We start from the raw sequence: 17238 nt of genomic DNA, 5'->3' as shown, positions 1-17238 counted from the left end.
TGATCTGACAGAGTATGTAGTGGCAGAGAGCGTGATTAGACCTCGGTGTGCTCATTTTAATCCCATAATCTCATTCAAACCCATCAGCGGATTTACCAGCCTGCACCACGCCACTGCTCCTGAGCAAAGGCTTTTAATTCAGCAGGTTACTGCCTTTATTCTGTCACACTCACCTGTCTGTCCATCTGTCCTTATGTCTTATCAGACATTATTTTAATGTCTATATTACGTTCTCTTAGTCTCTTTCTCTCTGTATTCCTCCCTCTCTAACTCTGTTTAAAACAAAATGGGTTTTAGAAATGCAAAACCGTGGACCGAGTATCACTGAACCCGTCTCATTATACACTTAAACCCTCAGTATATTTTTAGAAAAAACAAAGTCATGAGAGGCCTTCACAAGCTTTCAAGCTCACACACTCTTAGTGGTAGTGTTTGTTTTACTGGTTATGTGTGAATGCTTCAATCGCAACTTTGTTGCATAGGATGTTCATCTGCAGAGTTTGCCCAACAGTTATGCGTGTGAAGGCCTCAGTAATCTACATGCTGAGATGATGTTAGGCTGAGTTCCATGAAAGAACGTCATGTAGAGATCATGCAGATAGTGGCTGAATGAACAGTCCTTATAAATGACGTGTGCCCAAACCAATTCATTCCAAATGCATTACCGGTCAAAAGTTTAGAGACAATCATTCTTTATTATTACCCCCCCACCCCCCACCCCCACACACATTTTAGAATAATAATAAACTCTGGAATAACACAAATGGAACCATGGGAATTATATTGTGATAAAAATTAAAAATAGATACAAATAATTTCATATTTTAGCATCTTCAAAGTAGACACCCTTCTTGCCTAGAATTTGCAGAAATGAATTCTTGGCATTTTATCATCTGATTTCTTGAGGAATTTCCCTGAGATGCTTTTTAAACAGTATTAAAGGAGTTCACACCGACGCTGGACTCTTAACACCTGCGTTTCAGAATATTTCGCTCCGAGTCAAAACATTTTTGTAAATAAAATGTTAGCTTTCTAATGAAAGAAACAAGTACGTCGGCACGATTATATTTTTGTCTACAACACCAATTTCAAATATTTAATCACAAACCTTCAAATCAAAAGGTTTTTAAGATCATGAGAAACATTTCAGTCGAGTGTCCACAAACTTTTGTGAATCTTGAAAAGACTTGATATTGCAGCACAAAAAGAAAAACAACAGAACAGTTACTTTCCTTTTAGCAGCACAACCTGAAAAGCGTCAAACATAAAACACAATCACGTGTCATAACTAGGTCATTTATAAAAACCATTTAAATGCACAAAAAATAAAAGACCAATTACCTTTTCTATTAGCAAACACAACCTGAAATGCATTAAAACATCTCATAGTCAATTCATAAAGTACAATATATGTCACTTAAAACAATTTAAGAGCACAAGGAATAAAAGACAAGCCTTTTTGGATTGCTGACATCATTCTAGATTTATTCGTTTTTGTCGCTACTGTCTTTGTTTTACTCCTGGACACAACATATTCCCTATGTCAACCAAGTGAATAATTGGTTGTTGGAGCCATGGGCAGGAAACTACAATGGCGATGACCTGTCCTTGAGTATGTTAGTGAGGGTACTATATGTATGGTGGTCTTATCACGCCTCTCGCTCAACGATGGGAGAGAAGAAGTCGGAATACCTTCAGTATTACCCGACAACAGCGTTTTTGAACCCTCTCTAACTCATCAGAGAGACCTTTAGGCAGTCCATCCCAAACTGAGCTGGCATGCTCAAGAACTGGCCGTATAAAAGTCAAATATATTTGCATTAAAACATTACATGGGAGACCAGCTCTCTTTGCAACACTTAGATAATAGATCCTTGGATGTGACTTCACAATCATATACTTGATGTGGGCGTCCCATGACAGATCAGATGGAATTTTAACTCCTTAATGATACTGACACCTTCATGATTCTTGGTCAAGGCCTGATTTCACCTGCTTCTTATTTCTCTTTTCTCTTTGTAAAGCTTAAGGTGATTTGGTCCTAACACGCCCCTCACAGATGCAATCTCCGTATGAAGCATGCTGAGGCCTTGAAACCTCAACATGACATCTACAGTCATTTTCCCTGCAATGATGTCATATTGTCCACTAAAGCCATGCAAGAACGACACATTTCCTAGTGGATAGCTGACTTTTGTCGATCTGTTGCTCTACATAATGTCTTGGCACCCTCTGGCACAACCCTGATAGTGTTGTACTGAGAATAAATCATCAGCCAAATCATATCTGCTCAGTGGGGGCCACATGCATGAAGCTGGACTTCATAAACTATCCAGTGAATGTAGTCATGAGTAAGATATAAACGTAATAAAGTGGATACTGGATGTGTATCTGTTCCTCTGTCTATAAGTGATGTATATATTATGTTAAAGCAATAACGTTTAGGCAAAAGCAGGTATACCAATTCAGCACCCATATTTATTTAAACTTTGATTAAAAACTTTGTTCTGACGTTTTACACAAAAAAAGCAACAGAACCAGTAGTTATTTCAAAAGATCTGTAAAACCAATCATTTTAATGGCTGACCACACATTCATAACAAAAATAAAAAATATGCAAAAAGAATTCTCCATTCCCCCACAGTGAAAAGCTGTAACATGTTAAAAGCTGTATTCAATGCTGACACAAAGGGAATCAGGGGAAATCATTTTCACGTAGTAATAACTGATCAGTGTTGACACGTTGTGGTAATTCCATACTGGAAATCTAACTGTGAAAATACTGCTGCTCTCTTTTTGTAGATGTGTGAAGGTCCTCAGTCTTTGTGTTTTGTGCATTAAAACCACACCGATCATTACTGAATAAAGGTTACTTTAAATTACAAACATAAATGTATTACATGATACATCATATCTGAAAACAGCACTATATCTGTTTTGATTGTAATGGAGGCTGCCAGGGGAAGGTTTATCGTTGTTCTGTTTTTATACCCTGCTTCAATGTGTCCTGGACTGTTCTGTTCATAAAAACTCATCATCAGCACGAGTGTTTACCCGGTTACTAATTTCCCCTGACTTTAGGCTTTTATTTCCTGTTCTGGTTTAGCTCAGAAAGATCAGATTAACTTTGTTGTACTTTCCAGTTGATGTAAAATCTTGAGATTTTATTGTGCAGATGTAAAACTGTAGCGTCTTTGCGTTTCTCATGTAGGTAACATCGGTATTTTAAAAGCTGGTTATCGGATAAAATTACAGCCTCAATGATTGGCTCGCCCCTTCAGCCACACATCTCTTCCGGTACCAGATTCTGATTGCACGTGAGCCTCCTGAATCTGAATGAACTTGATCTTTTAAACCTGCCATGAATAAACTCAGTCTCTTCCTGTTTAACTGCCTTCAGAGTCTCAGAATGCCTTTACCCAGAGTAAGCACAGTATAGTGTGGAAATAGTGCTGACTAATCCGTAGGAAAGCAAAACAAAAAGTACATAAAAATCCAGCCATGGAGTGACAGGTGTGAAAAATAAGCAAATACAGACTCGTATTCATGAATACTGTGGGAACACACCCTATAACACACACACACACATGCAAATTAACCTGAATCAGGAGTGTTAAAACAGCAAATATACTGACATTGGCAGAACAAGGTCTCGTTCTTCATATGTGGATTAGACAAATTATTACTGAATTAGTCCGATTATCAGGCTAGTCTGATTACTGTGTTAGCTGAATAACAGAGTTCTTGTAATTCTTTTTTTTTTTGGAATTCTGAGTCAGCCAGATTACTGAGTTAGCTGGATAACTGACATAGCTGGATTACCGAGTTAATCGGATTGGATTGCTGACATCATTCTAGATTTATCCGTTTTTTGACGCTACTGTCAGACTTGTCATTGAGTGAATGTAAACTCAGGAGCATCTTATTCACTATAAACCACAAGCTGACTGTCACTCAGTGGTGTAATGAATGTCCACCCTCAATCCGGACAGCAGAATCCGTCACAGAATCTTGGAAAAGTGGCTAAAGACCCACCTCCTCCGTAAACATTTAACTAACGCCTATCTGCACTTACAGTACACTGCTCTTACACTTCGAGAAACATGAGAAAAATGATGAGAAACATGACATTTGTTCTCGTTAAAAGAGATAAAGCGCACATGTTCTGAACAAGCAGCTACTTAGGAGGAGTTCATAAGTATGGATAGGTATTTTCAGTTAAAGTGTTTTCCCACTGCGAGGACGATTATAGATTTTAAACTTTTGTTATGGGTCAACTATGCCTACTATAGGCACAATAATCTAAAACATGTGCACAATTGTATTAAATTCAGAAAGTGAAATAGCTAATTGAGCATGAATAAAGTAGCTAAATAGTGCTAGCATTATAATTTCAGGCTCTCATTTAACATCCCACAGCCACATTAAACTAATCTGCACATCTTACTACACTTATATATTGTCTACAAAAGAAAAAAATCTTACATCCAGCTTGCATTAGCCCATTGTTTACTAGCCGATCAGGGTTTTAAGTTTCGATACATGTCCAGAGCATGCAGTTATCTCAGATAACTCTGCTAAACTAATCCACTTCTCAGGTGCGTCTGAAGATCTGAACTATTAGTAAATCTGGCTTAAGTCACCTACGATTTTGTTAAGCGTATGAAGAACAAGGCCCCGGGTGAATAAAGGAACCGGACGGGCGAAACACTGGGATTGTGGTATATACATCCATATAGCGCAAAATACTACTTTATATTTCAAAAAATTCCAAAAATCTAATAAAAATATTTTTAAAAAACATCTGTGTTTTTCTATCTCTCCATTCTTCCATGAATTTGCTTTCTATCCATTATTAACATATTAAACACATGAGAGTGCAGAAAAGCAGGTACTGTGTTCCAATGCAGTTTTTAACGCACCCTTATCGACTTCTCCTTGTCCTCTTGCTTTTGGTTAAATCCCCGTGACAATCACAAGGCATGTGAATCATTATAGAGGAAGTCAATGCGAGTGTGTTAAGTGCAGTACTGGGACTCAGGTGGATGATGTTAATCTAGTTTGCACCCATCATCATCATCATTGTTGTTGTTTCTGTGTGTGTCGCCCCCTGCAGATGTGGAGAAGAGTTGCAGCTTGCTGTGCAGCTGAGCACTCAAGTACACGCAGTCCTCTGCATCCAGAGAGTGGGCCAGAGCCAGGTAAAGTGTCAGGTACGCCGCTAACACACACCTGTCCACAGACAGAGTGGGCAAAAACCAGAGCACCAGCAGAAGCTCCATGCACACGGGGTGGCGAAGGTGGGCATAGAGACGCTGGGCACGGGACGACTTCAGGGAGAGCGGGTCCCCCAGGCCTAAACACTCATAATACACCTGAAACAGAGAGAGTGAGAGAGTGAGAGAGAGAGAGAGAGGTGTGGTCATGCTTTTATCCCCTGTGAAATGAACATTTGAGCTTGTGTTCTATAGAGTAAACTTTAAAGCAGGTAATGGCCCATTTTGGCGTTGCCCACTAGTTTCTTCAGTAGGACGCGCCCTTCAGAGGGAGTAGGGACCCATTCGGGTCATTAGTACTAGGGTTAGGGTCAGTGTAGGGATATGTTGGTCTTGGCCACTAGCCCATGTGCTAAATAATGCTTTTTTTTTCTTTTTTTTTTACATATATAGAATAAAATATAAGAAATAATCACTATAGACTTTACCACTAGCTCTTATCCTATAGCGCTATAGAGCTTGTCCTATATAGCACACTTTAAAATGTGTATATGTTGTATATGTAAGTGTATGCTGTATATGGCCTGTCGTATGTGTGTATAACATGTGTATAGTGTTTGTGTGAAGAGTTTGTGTAGTACGGGTACAGTGTGTGTGTGTGTGTGTGTGTGTGTGTGTGTACCTGCTTGAGTCCCAGCAGCTCTGCGTAGTCGAATATGAGCAGAATGCTGCAGATCACGGCCCAGCACAGGAAGTGTACAGTGAAACAGATGAGTGGGAACCAGATATCCCATGGTGCATTGCGCACTGACCACAGGCAGGGGGCACTGGTCACAGGCTGCCAGTAACGCATCAACAGCTGCAACACACACAAGGAGAAGTCCGCTTACAGTGACATTCGTATAAAGCTGAAAACATCACTGAGCTGTAGTTTGCTTGATATATATTATATATATATATATGTATATGTGTGTGTGTGTGTGTGTGTGTGTGTTACCTGCAGTACGAGCGCAGTAGTGAAGCAGTACATGGCCCGGTTTAACACTCCCAGTACAGACTGACACACACGTTTAACAGGCGTCCAGGCCAGCAGGCTGTGCTGCACACTGAACATCACTAACAGTAACAAGTCTACAGCTAAACACTTCAACACCGCAGCGTCCCGCAGGGCCACGGACCACCACGCCGCATCTGAGGGGGGGAAAGCGTTTTAAAAATATTTATACATAATAACACACTTACATCAGGTAGGATATTTATACAATAATCATTAATTCACACTAAAGAACTAACACTAAATAATAAACACTATAATAACAGCGCTGAGGTAAAGATGCTGCTGTAAGTGAAGCTTGGACAATGGACAGATGAAGATAGACAGATAATTAAGTAATAATGAAGTAAAGTAAGAAAGTAAAAGTGTGTGTGGTCGCTAATTGTTCGTCCAGGAATGTTTTGAAATAAAAACAGAAAAATAGTCGTCGCCCAACGTGGGGCTCGAACCCACGACCCTGAGATTAAGAGTCTCATGCTCTACCGACTGAGCTAGCCGGGCTAACGGCTCACATGCCATTCATCTAATCCACATTCTTTCAATCTCCTACTTTAATGCGTTTAAATCTACAATTTCTGTCTTAAATGATTTGTAAATGTCTAATAACCAGCTTCACCTCGTTCGGCTGCATTATTAGATTGTAGTTGTGAAAAAGTTGCAGTTAAAAGTATTGTCGCTTTTATGCTAAAGTAAACTAGCTTACCGTCGCAGAGGGGCGCGCCGCCGGTGATGTTGTGATAAACCGGGCGAAATGAAATGAAACGGACGAAATCCGCTCCGGTCACGAACACAAAAATAAAGTTTATTAATGATAAAACACACAGCGTCAAGTTACGAGCCGTCAGCAGCGCCATGGTGTCCGACCGTGTTTATATTTATTTCCGTATAACAACAGGCTGAATCTCAAACCACTTCCTTCTGTACATGAAGTGCACTGCGTAGGCCGTAGAGCGCAGCCATTTTATACACTATACAGGACACTTATGTAGAAAAAAGGAAGCCATTTTGAATTCTGCCCTAACTTCCGGGAATTGCAGGTGTAGTTTACAATCTGAGCACACGGTGGAGACAAAGGCCGTTTTCCCCTCAAGATTGCTGTACCACAACTATTTATTATTTTGTGTCATGATAATACGGTGAACATTTAGGCGAATATTTACGAATGTGTAATAAGTAAATTAGTATTTTTGTGGTGTAAGTTGTGCAGTTCTATACAGTATATAACGTACAATGCTCTCTTAATACTTAATGCTGAACACGGGGGGGGGGGGGGGGGGGGGGTTCTGCTTAACACTAGAACTCAATGTCGCTTTGATCAATGTAAACCGTGTAAATATAAAGTCTGTCAGTACAGTTCACTGTACACCGTGCCTTCTTTAAACAGAGCTGGTTTCTACCTGCTGTGCCTCATAACACTCGAACTTGAACTACAACACTGTTTAATAATATCTTGCTATTAGCACTTCTGGTTAAATGCTAACTGTATTTCATTGGCTACGTACTTGCACAGTGAGAAAGTTACATGTGATCAAATCTAACCTAACATTATGATTATAGCAAAATTGAAAAAAATGTGATTGCTTTAAACTGGCACACAACGAGTATGTTTCTTTAGTAAGTTACTAAATTATGTAACATGGTCAAATACAGACATCAACAGAGACAAAATGAAGTCTACATTATATATATATATATATATATATATATATATATATATATATATATATATATATATATATATATATATATATATATACAGTATAAGATATAATCTACATTTTGTATTAAAAGCTTGCTAGGAAACCAGCACAATACAATGTACATCTTGCGTTCCATGAACACAGACAGCTTTTGTGAGATGTGTAATTATAATTTTTTTTAAACTAATTCTTCTAAAAGGAGAAAGAACCTTTGCTCCCTCTCCTTTACCCCCCTTCTCACTCACTTTTCTTCCATCCATCCATTTTCTTTACTGCTTATCCTACACAGGGTCACAGGGAGCTTATCCCATGGAACTTGGTGCACAAGGAGGGGGATACCCTGAACAGGGCACATCACACACACATTCACACACTATGGACAATTGTGAAATGCCAATCACATAAAAAAGTTAACTGAGTTAGCAATTTTAAAAAGCCTGATGGTCTAATGTGAGCAGTTCTAACAGGCTGAGGTAAACCTGTTGACATTACCTTGGCCGGCTAAGGCATGGCATACTTTCTAGTGTGAATGTAGGGTTGGGAACAGAGAATGGAGAACAGAGCTCAGGATGAATCAGACAGGTCCAGAGGGTTAGAGGAGCCACAGGGGAGGAACTACTCATGATACCATAACATTTAATAACATTTATTTTCAATTATATGACGAATGGATTACAATATAATTGTAAACAATATAAGTATACAATATAAGCAACTCTGGATTTCATTCATTCCAAAAACAGAAATGTTTTTTTTCATTATGACCACCAGATGCTAAAATACATAAGAGAAACTCAAACTTACGAATTAGTCGATAATAGCAAGAAAAGAAAAACAGATTAAAAGGTGATATGAGAGAAATAAGTTCAGACAATGGGGACAACACTATAGCCGCCAATTCCACACCGATTCTTGTTTCGCTCCATTCGAATATAGCCCCCCTCTCCCCAATCAGTACCCCAACTGGAGGGAGAGAGGGGGGGAGGGTATTTTAGCCAATAACTTCATAATCAAACTTTGTTAGATTAAAATCATTTCCAACAGTAGCACAAATGAATAGCAGTGAAACTGCACGCGTGTGTGTGTGTGTGTGTGTCTGTATAACCTGTTTTTGATCAGCCAGTATTGCTGCCCTTCTTCTTTTCCATATCCAACCACCAGAACAGCATGATTCAATGGATGCCTTGGGCACGAATAGTTACTATAAATACCTAACACACACACACACACACACACACACACACACACACACACACACACACACACACACATTATTCGGAAAGAACAGATAATGTGTACTAAGCAGGTAGAGATATAAACAGGAGACAATTTTTTTTTTAGAAAGCGTCGGAGAAATGTACACAGGAGAACCCCATCACCCAGACATGTGAAGAATATGAGAGATTGTTGTCACATGCAGGGAGTAATCAGTACATGTCAGATGTTTCTGCAGCTCATTAGATGTTGCTGTAGGTCTCTTGGCAGCCTCCCTGGTAAGTTTCTCCTTTTGTAAGTTTCTCCTTTTCTCCTCTGTCTTCTCCTTTTGTAAATTTTGGAGGGACGTCCTGTTCTTGGTGATGTCACTGTGATGCTCATTTTCTCTATTTGTTGATGATGGCCTTCACAGTGTTCCATGGTACATTTAATGTATGGGAATTTCTTTCCTCTCCTGAACAATACCTTTCAACAAGTGAGATAACATGCATACTTTGCAAGCTCTTTGTGGACCATGGCTTCAGCAGTCAGATGAAACCAAGATGATGTGAAGAAAATCCTTCAGAAACAGCTGATCTTTATTTGGGGTTAATCAGAATAATTTAATTGATGACAGCTGTATGATAATTGCATTTGAACATGAGGTTGAATGTGATTGTTTCATTCTGAACACAACCACACCCCCAATTATTACAGCCTGTGCACACTTATGCTACCAGGTTATTATTAGTTTTTTGGGAGGTTTTCTGACATTTTTCCCTAAAATGTTTGATTGTTTTTCACATAATTCTTATACGTTATAATTTCATAGTTTGGGTAGAAACTGTTCTGACATTATTTTATCTCAGTTTAAATTTTTTTCTATCACAAAAACCTGCCATTTTAACAGGAATGGGTAGACTTTTTATATCCATGTAATAACCATGCGATTCATAAAAACAGTCCTGCCCACATCTCTAGTTGAGACCGATTATGAACTAGAGTGATGTAGCTGAGGTTGAGGAACTGTCAAAGCTAGAATTCATACACCATGCCAAACAGGGTTTACAACTAAAACAAACTAATTAGCCGCCAGGTGTGAACATGCATTTCATTATCTAAACACTGTTCAGAGAACTACTTGTCATTATCAGATATGATGACAGTCGTTGCAAGAAAGGTCTTCATTGTTCAATGTATATATGGCTTACCAGTCTTGTATTGGTGAAATGAATCCAGGTCAGCATTAATTCCCACTGCAACCGGTCCAATGTTAGCCACCACCTTCTGCAGCTCGAACTCATTATGACGTTGAAGAACCCAGAATCCAGAACAATGCCCATATTTATGAGTGTCATGGCATGTCCCGTTCTACACAATAAACATTAAAATGACAATTTTAGTTAACAGAATGTTCTTCACAGTAAGAGAATTAAAAAATATTGGATAATGAAGTCTTTGGCATGATGTTTCTAGAAAAATAAACTAAACTGGTAACAAAGGACATGTGGTGTTATCATATTATTTGGTTAACTGTAAGAAGATTTCATTAAAATCTGGCGGTTGGGGTGATGGTGGTGATGTGGTCTTCAATAAAGTGTATATACACACAGCAATAATAACAATGATAATAGTAAAACTAACGATAATAATAAGAATCTCCTCCTCATTATTATATACTGAGTGATATAATGGTTTGTCAGAAGTAAATTAGGATGTAGGTAAATGATTGAACATTTGTAGGAATCCATAAAATAGCAAAAAAGGGGGAAAAAAGACCTTTTTTACATAAGGGTAATCAGCAGCCTTGCCGATTCCCCTGTGGTTTATAATGTAATTAAAGGCATTAGTCATGAGTCCTCCAAGGCAGCCATAGTTTCCTTCTTTGTCACTGCAGTCCACCAGGTTCTGAACACTCAGAGGAACCAGCCGTCCCTTCTTTTTCTTCATTTGAGCTTCTAAAGCTCCAACTGCAGTGAATGCCCAACATGAGTTGCATTCACCCTACACCGAAACACAGACACACATAAAATGAAGATATACACTCACCATCCACCTTAAAAGGAACACCTGTACACCTGCTCATTTATGGAGTTATCCAATTAGCCAATCAAGTGGGAACAGCATAATGCATAAAATCATGCAGATACAGGTCAGGAGCTTCAGTTAATATTTACATCAAACCATCCAGTCACCGAAACTGGACAGGTGATTTTTTGCCCTAATTTTCATTTTTGGGTGAGTCTGTACCCATGACTGCATCAGATTCCTGTTCTTGGCTGGCAGAGCTTTTCTGCTCACCATGGATGTAAAGTGTGATTATATTAATTACTATATTCTCCCTGGCAGCTCGAACCAATCTGGCCATTTTCTTCTGGCATTTCCTTCAACAGAACTATCACTCACTTGTTTTTTATTTTTTTGCACCATTCTGTGTAAACTCTAGAGACTGTTGTGTGTGAAAATCCCAGGAGATCAGCAGTTTCTTAAATACACAACCCAGCCCATCTGGCACCAACAACCACACCTCAGTTGAAGTCACAGAGATCACACTTTTTCTTCATTCTGATGTTTGATGTGAACATTAACTGAAGCTCTTGACCTGTATCTGCATGATTGTATGCATTGTGCTGCTGACACATGATTGGCCGATTGGATAACTGCATAAAAGAGCAGGTGTACAGGTGTTCCTATTCTATTGGAAGGTCAGTGTATGTAAAGTGAAATGCTATATTTCCTGAGTTTTACACAAAACAGAAAAAGCACATATAACATTTGTTATTGTGTTTGTTGAAAAGCTCATAATACACATATATACCTGGTTCTGGACAGGGGTGACAAATCCATCCTCAGTCCAGTTCACACTGGGAGGGAGGGGGAAATCATTCAGAAAGGTGAAATTCTCATTAGCATCCTGAGGAGGAAAATTCTCCACCCTCAGACCATTCAGTTTAGCGCTGACTTCTTCTGCTGTCTACACACACACACACACACACACACACACACACACACACACACACACACACACACACACAAACACACACACACACAAAGGTCAAATGGATAGAGAGAAAGAGTTTTTCTTTCCATCACACCCCAATAACCCCATTGGCATCACAAAGGAACACGGGAGCAAACAGGATCATACCATGTCTGAAAGGTGATTGATCCCAATGGTAAAGGTGTGTAGTCCTGCTGCAGCTTCTTCATTGTGCTTCATCACTTTCAAAAGTTTCTGCTCCCAAATTGTTCTCCTGTATGCTTCCTCCCACTGACAGACAGACAGACAGACAGACAGACACACACACACACACACACACACACACACACACACCCAAAACAGTCTCAACTGAACACAAAACAATGCTAATAAGTTACTTAACCTTTCATTTTGAAAGCAACTTTTTATTATTTTTCTCCATAAAGTACGGCCGGAGGACTCAAGTCCAGTTTTGGACTACATTCCATTCTCGAGACCCTTACTGTATTGACATCCTTTTAGCATGGCCGGATTTATGCACAGGCTAACTTAAGCTGCCCCAAATGAATAATAAATCTGTGAATAAATATTTACATTTAATAAGTTGCATGTTAATCATATTTGTCTTTGGTTTACTGGTTTTTAATATTAGCTAGCTAACGGTCATAATGTTGGACCACAGAAAATACGAAGTTGAGTACAGGGGGGAAAAAAACCTTTGTCCTGGATATAATGAGGTGGATTTTTTTAAATGACTGCAATAAAACCTGATGACATAACTTCTAAAAGGTAAGGACCTGCCTTTGTATTATATTTTAGAGCGTTCATATGGCTAGCTTCATCATACGTTCTGCTTCATGGAATATGAAGTTTCTAAATGCCCCAAAATACTGACCAAATCTTTTGCCAGGACTCTGAAACAAACCCTGTGCCCCAATTGGCATGCTTATTCTATGTACTAAACTATGTACTCTTTTTGTAAAGAAAAAGTACATACTTTTGAGTATTATTGCGACATACCAACACTTTGTTTAACAGAAGAGAACGCTGTCACAGTAAACACACTCCTTGTGGCATTTCAGCTTTTCTTCTTTCATTATTCCTTATATAATTTATACTATCATTTCATTTATCATTCCCTTGATTTATTTTTTCATATTTCATTTACACCTCTCTCTGTCCTTGAATTCGGCAAAGCAAGCTGTCAAAAAGCTCTGCCTCAATCATGTATGGAGTTGTGGGGAATATTAGCTGGAAAAGTGGCCATGTATCCACATTTTAAAAATCTACTAGAAGTAGTGGACCATTTGGGTATCTTTGGGATCCTTATTTCTACACACTACCATTTGGAACACTATTTAACACAGCTAGTACGCCAGTTGGGACGTAGGTGTGGCTCATTGGTCCTGATTATTTCAGAGCGGTCCTGTGTCTCCCTCTGGTGGCCAAAGGCGGCCTAGCTGGTGACGCAGCCCCAGGCTGGATTTTAAACTACATGATTTGAATGTGAGGGCGCACGGTGGCTTAGTGGTTAGCACGTTCGCCTCACACCTCCAGCGGGGGTTTCCTCCGGGTACTCCGGTGTCCTCCCCCAGTCCAAAGACATGCATGGTGGGCTGATTGGCGTGTCTAAAGTGTCCGTAGTGTATGAATGGGTGTGTGAGTGTGTATGTGATTGTGCCCTGTGATGGATTGGCACCCTGTCCAGGGTGTACCCTGCCTTGTGCCCGATGCTCCCTGGGATAGACTCGAGGTTCCCCCGTGACCCTGAAGAAGGAGTAAGCGGTAGAAGATGGATGGATGGATTTGAATGTGACATTGAAGGGAGACCTAACTACATCCATTTGATCAATTTAAGGAAACTCCTGTTTCAGCATCTCCCAAGCATCTGTGTTGCTGAAATTTAAGAGACTGTCGTTAAAGTGTGGTGAAAAAGAAAAGTGCATAAAGTTTGATATTAACAACCAGTTGATTTCAGTCGGGTGTTGTTGCATAGGAGCTATACATGCAAACTACTTCACTAACTAAACTACTGCACACACAGACACAGTAATTAGCAAAGTAATTTTTTTTTCTGTTGGGAAGAATTAGAACATGTCATTAGAACAGTAGCTAATTGTACAACAAAAAGTACCTTCTTTAACACCATTGGGCATATTTAATAGAATAAAATAATCTCGCATTTGTAATGAATATGCAATGAATGTTTAAATAATTATTAGCAATTGATGCTGATTGCTCTTTTTTTAAATACAGCAATTATAGTAGCTACTGCTTTTCGTTATAACAACCTTGTTGTTTCTGGGAGGAGCAGTTGCAGATTCATGCCAGGTTGTATATCTAATGGTGGAGTGGCTGGCTTGTGTATTGTAGTGTTATGCATTTTGAAATGTTATTGTCTATTTTTATTTATATCATAAATTAATATTTAATGTGAGTGTTCTCACCACACTGTTGTAGTTTTTATTGAATTCAGTTTTCCAGGATATCCAGTCGGTGTCTAGGTTCATACCACAGCAAACCTGAGTGAGCAGCAGAGCCAGAAGCAAGACACGCATCATTGTACCTGTAAACACAAACTAAAGTTAACAAAAGAACAGTAACATTTCTTATTGTGTTTTCCCCCTATAAGATCATAGTCTGAATATAATTATAGATATACACACCATCACATCATTACACCCATACGTGGTTCTTCCACAAACTGTTGCCACAAATTTGGAAGCACACAACTGTACAGAATGTGCAACTGGATACTTGTCAACACACAGACCTCCCGTACCATCACACCGAGCACCGGTGCACCACAGGGCTGTGTACTGAGCCCACTGTTATATACCCTGCTGACTCATGATGGTGTGTAAGAGCATCATAAAGTTTGCAGATGACACCACAGTTGTGAGGCTCATCAGCAATAATGATCTTCCATCGAATGTAAACAAGACAAAACAGATGATACTTGAAACAACACAGACCTTCAAGTTCCTTGGCGTACACATCACCAATGACTGGACACGGTCACTGAACACCTCCTCCTCAGTAAAGAAAGTCCAACAATGCCTGTATTTTCTAAGAAGGTTGAAGAGTTGGCATGCCTCCCTCCATCCTCACTGGTTTCTACAAATGTGTCAATGAGAGTGTACTCACCAGGACCCCTCTCACCCATCTTACAACTGGTTTAAGCCCCTCCCATCTGGGAAAAGGCTAAGAAGTATTCAGGTCAGAACATCCAGACTCAGGAAGTCTGGGTTAGGGTTAGGGTTAGTTTTTCCACAAGCAGACAGACTTCTGAACAGCCATGTCTAAATGTGAACACCCCCCCCCCCCTTTTATCTATTGCCATGCAATGTGCTAAAAATGACAATAAAGCTAACTTTGACTTTGAATGACTCAGTCATGTGTACAATGGACATTGACGTTCTACCCCCAGACTACCAGAGGGCACCCTCACTTCTTGTCTGGCTGATTTCCTGTGCTCATCAAGTTGAATTTCTCCTGAATCTCCCAGCTTATAACCTCAAAGGGGCTACAATGTAGCTATGTTGCCATTTTGGACTATGGCCTCTTTTGATGAATCCCTGTCCACTGCTGGTTTCATGGGCATCTGGCATGAGCAAAACATAATTACCCACTGAAATATTCCTGACTCAAAAAATGTCATGTACAGTATGAACTTATTTTCATGTATTACTGTATTTGCACAAATACAAGAAAAATATAATATAGTAATAATATATAAGGATATTATATCTTATATTAGGACCAATATGGTAATGTTGACCCCTAAATGCACAACGTATTCAAAAAATTAATGAGTCACATGTGCAGCTGTAATTAGCATTTCATAGCTCCATTAGCCATATTAGTATTAGCAATGAGTTTTCTGTTCAATAAACATTGACAATCTTAGCTCTCTTGAATGTTGTACCATTATGCTTGAAGTTAACTAATAATACTGTAACTGACAGCGTTAAAATATTGTACTTACACTGACCAGAATTTTGATTTAGTAACTATATCGACTTTTCCTATACTAACTTAACACTAATTTCCACAAAAGCATCAGAACAGAAGTGTCACTGACACCTAGTGGTGGCAGTGAAGTGTAGCAGATGATTCTCCTTGTAAATAAATGAAAAGTTCAATCATGAGAGACCAGTGAATGAAATAAAGATAACTGTTTATTGAACAAATGATTATATGATTTGTCTTGATAAAGTTTTCGGCAATTCGACTCTAAAAGAGTCCTCACACAGAGGAGATTTGCGCCTATAAGTCAATGCAAAAACTAAGCTTTTATAAGCACACAACCAGCACAAATGAAGCACCAACAAACAAGATTATTTAGAGTGAATTTGGAGCCGGGGGGGATGGGCTGAGTGACATCAGAATAACTTGTAAATACTCTTTTAATATCTACAAAACCGAAGCAGCACAAACTAAGCTTTTATTAGCACAAACCAGCACAAATAATTTATACTGTTTTGCCAAAGTTTTGCGTTGGGTGTGGGGCCAACTTCACGCAGGCCAACTACCCCACCTCTCTGTTTTCTTGAGAAATGAACACGGCAGGTGTGTGAGATTGTGGCTCTACTGACATGCAACAGTATGACTCATCTTTAAACCACATATTGCTAAATAAGCACGCAACATTTGTGTGTGAGACAGCACGTACCTGTGTGTGTGTGTGTTTCAGGAGAGAGATAAGTCTGGTTGCAGGTCTCAATCTGTGTAATGTTAAAGAAGGAAATCATCTCAAATAAAAGCCTTCCTTTCACTTTCCTTTTTGTCTCTTTATCAAGAAGGAATAGGAGGAAATGATCTTGCTTAAATGCTGATTTCTGCAGTAAAAGACCTTGGAATGATTATTGACTCCAGACCTTCATTTGAAGTTCATGTAGATAATATTACTAGAATAGCCTTCTTTCATCTCAGAAATATCACAACCCCAATTCTGAAAAAGTTGGGACAGTATGGAAAATCCTAATGTTTTACTTAATCAACTGTATAGGTTTTTTTTTTTTTTTTAAGGTAAACATTTATTTTGAAATTGATGCATGCAACACATTCCAAAAAAGTTGGGGCTGTTTTCAA

At 39.1% G+C, this 17238-nt stretch overlaps 2 protein-coding genes and 1 non-coding gene across 4 annotated transcripts; all 3 read right to left on the bottom strand.

The window, feature by feature from the left end:
* Window positions 1-2458: 2458 nt before the first annotated feature.
* On the bottom strand, window positions 2459-7179 carry nrm (nurim). Its single transcript, XM_017485269.3, has 4 exons — window positions 6974-7179; window positions 6214-6407; window positions 5899-6075; window positions 2459-5375 (listed from the first exon to the last, which is right to left on the bottom strand). Exons 1-4 carry the CDS (start codon window positions 7122-7124, stop codon window positions 5052-5054), a joined length of 846 nt encoding a protein of 281 aa, XP_017340758.1. The 5' UTR covers window positions 7125-7179; the 3' UTR covers window positions 2459-5051.
* On the bottom strand, window positions 6699-6771 carry trnak-cuu (transfer RNA lysine (anticodon CUU)). The gene has a single exon. It is a non-coding gene; the product is annotated as a tRNA-Lys (tRNA).
* A 1416-nt stretch (window positions 7180-8595) lies between the features above and the next one.
* Window positions 8596-16928, bottom strand: LOC108274827 (cathepsin S, ortholog 1). Of its 2 annotated transcripts, XM_017485245.3 has the most exons (8): window positions 16820-16928; window positions 14592-14710; window positions 12313-12435; window positions 11983-12138; window positions 10944-11168; window positions 10376-10535; window positions 9076-9181; window positions 8596-8933 (listed from the first exon to the last, which is right to left on the bottom strand). In XM_017485245.3, the coding sequence occupies exons 1-8, from the start codon at window positions 16896-16898 to the stop codon at window positions 8837-8839; spliced, it is 1065 nt and encodes a 354-aa protein (XP_017340734.1). In that variant the 5' UTR covers window positions 16899-16928; the 3' UTR covers window positions 8596-8836.
* Between the last annotated feature and the right edge of the window lie 310 nt (window positions 16929-17238).

Source organism: Ictalurus punctatus, chromosome 14, assembly GCF_001660625.3.
Source record: "Ictalurus punctatus breed USDA103 chromosome 14, Coco_2.0, whole genome shotgun sequence".
Lineage (NCBI taxonomy): Eukaryota > Metazoa > Chordata > Actinopteri > Siluriformes > Ictaluridae > Ictalurus > Ictalurus punctatus.
Note: the sequence above shows the minus strand (reverse complement) of the source record. Positions and strands in the feature narration are given on the sequence as shown.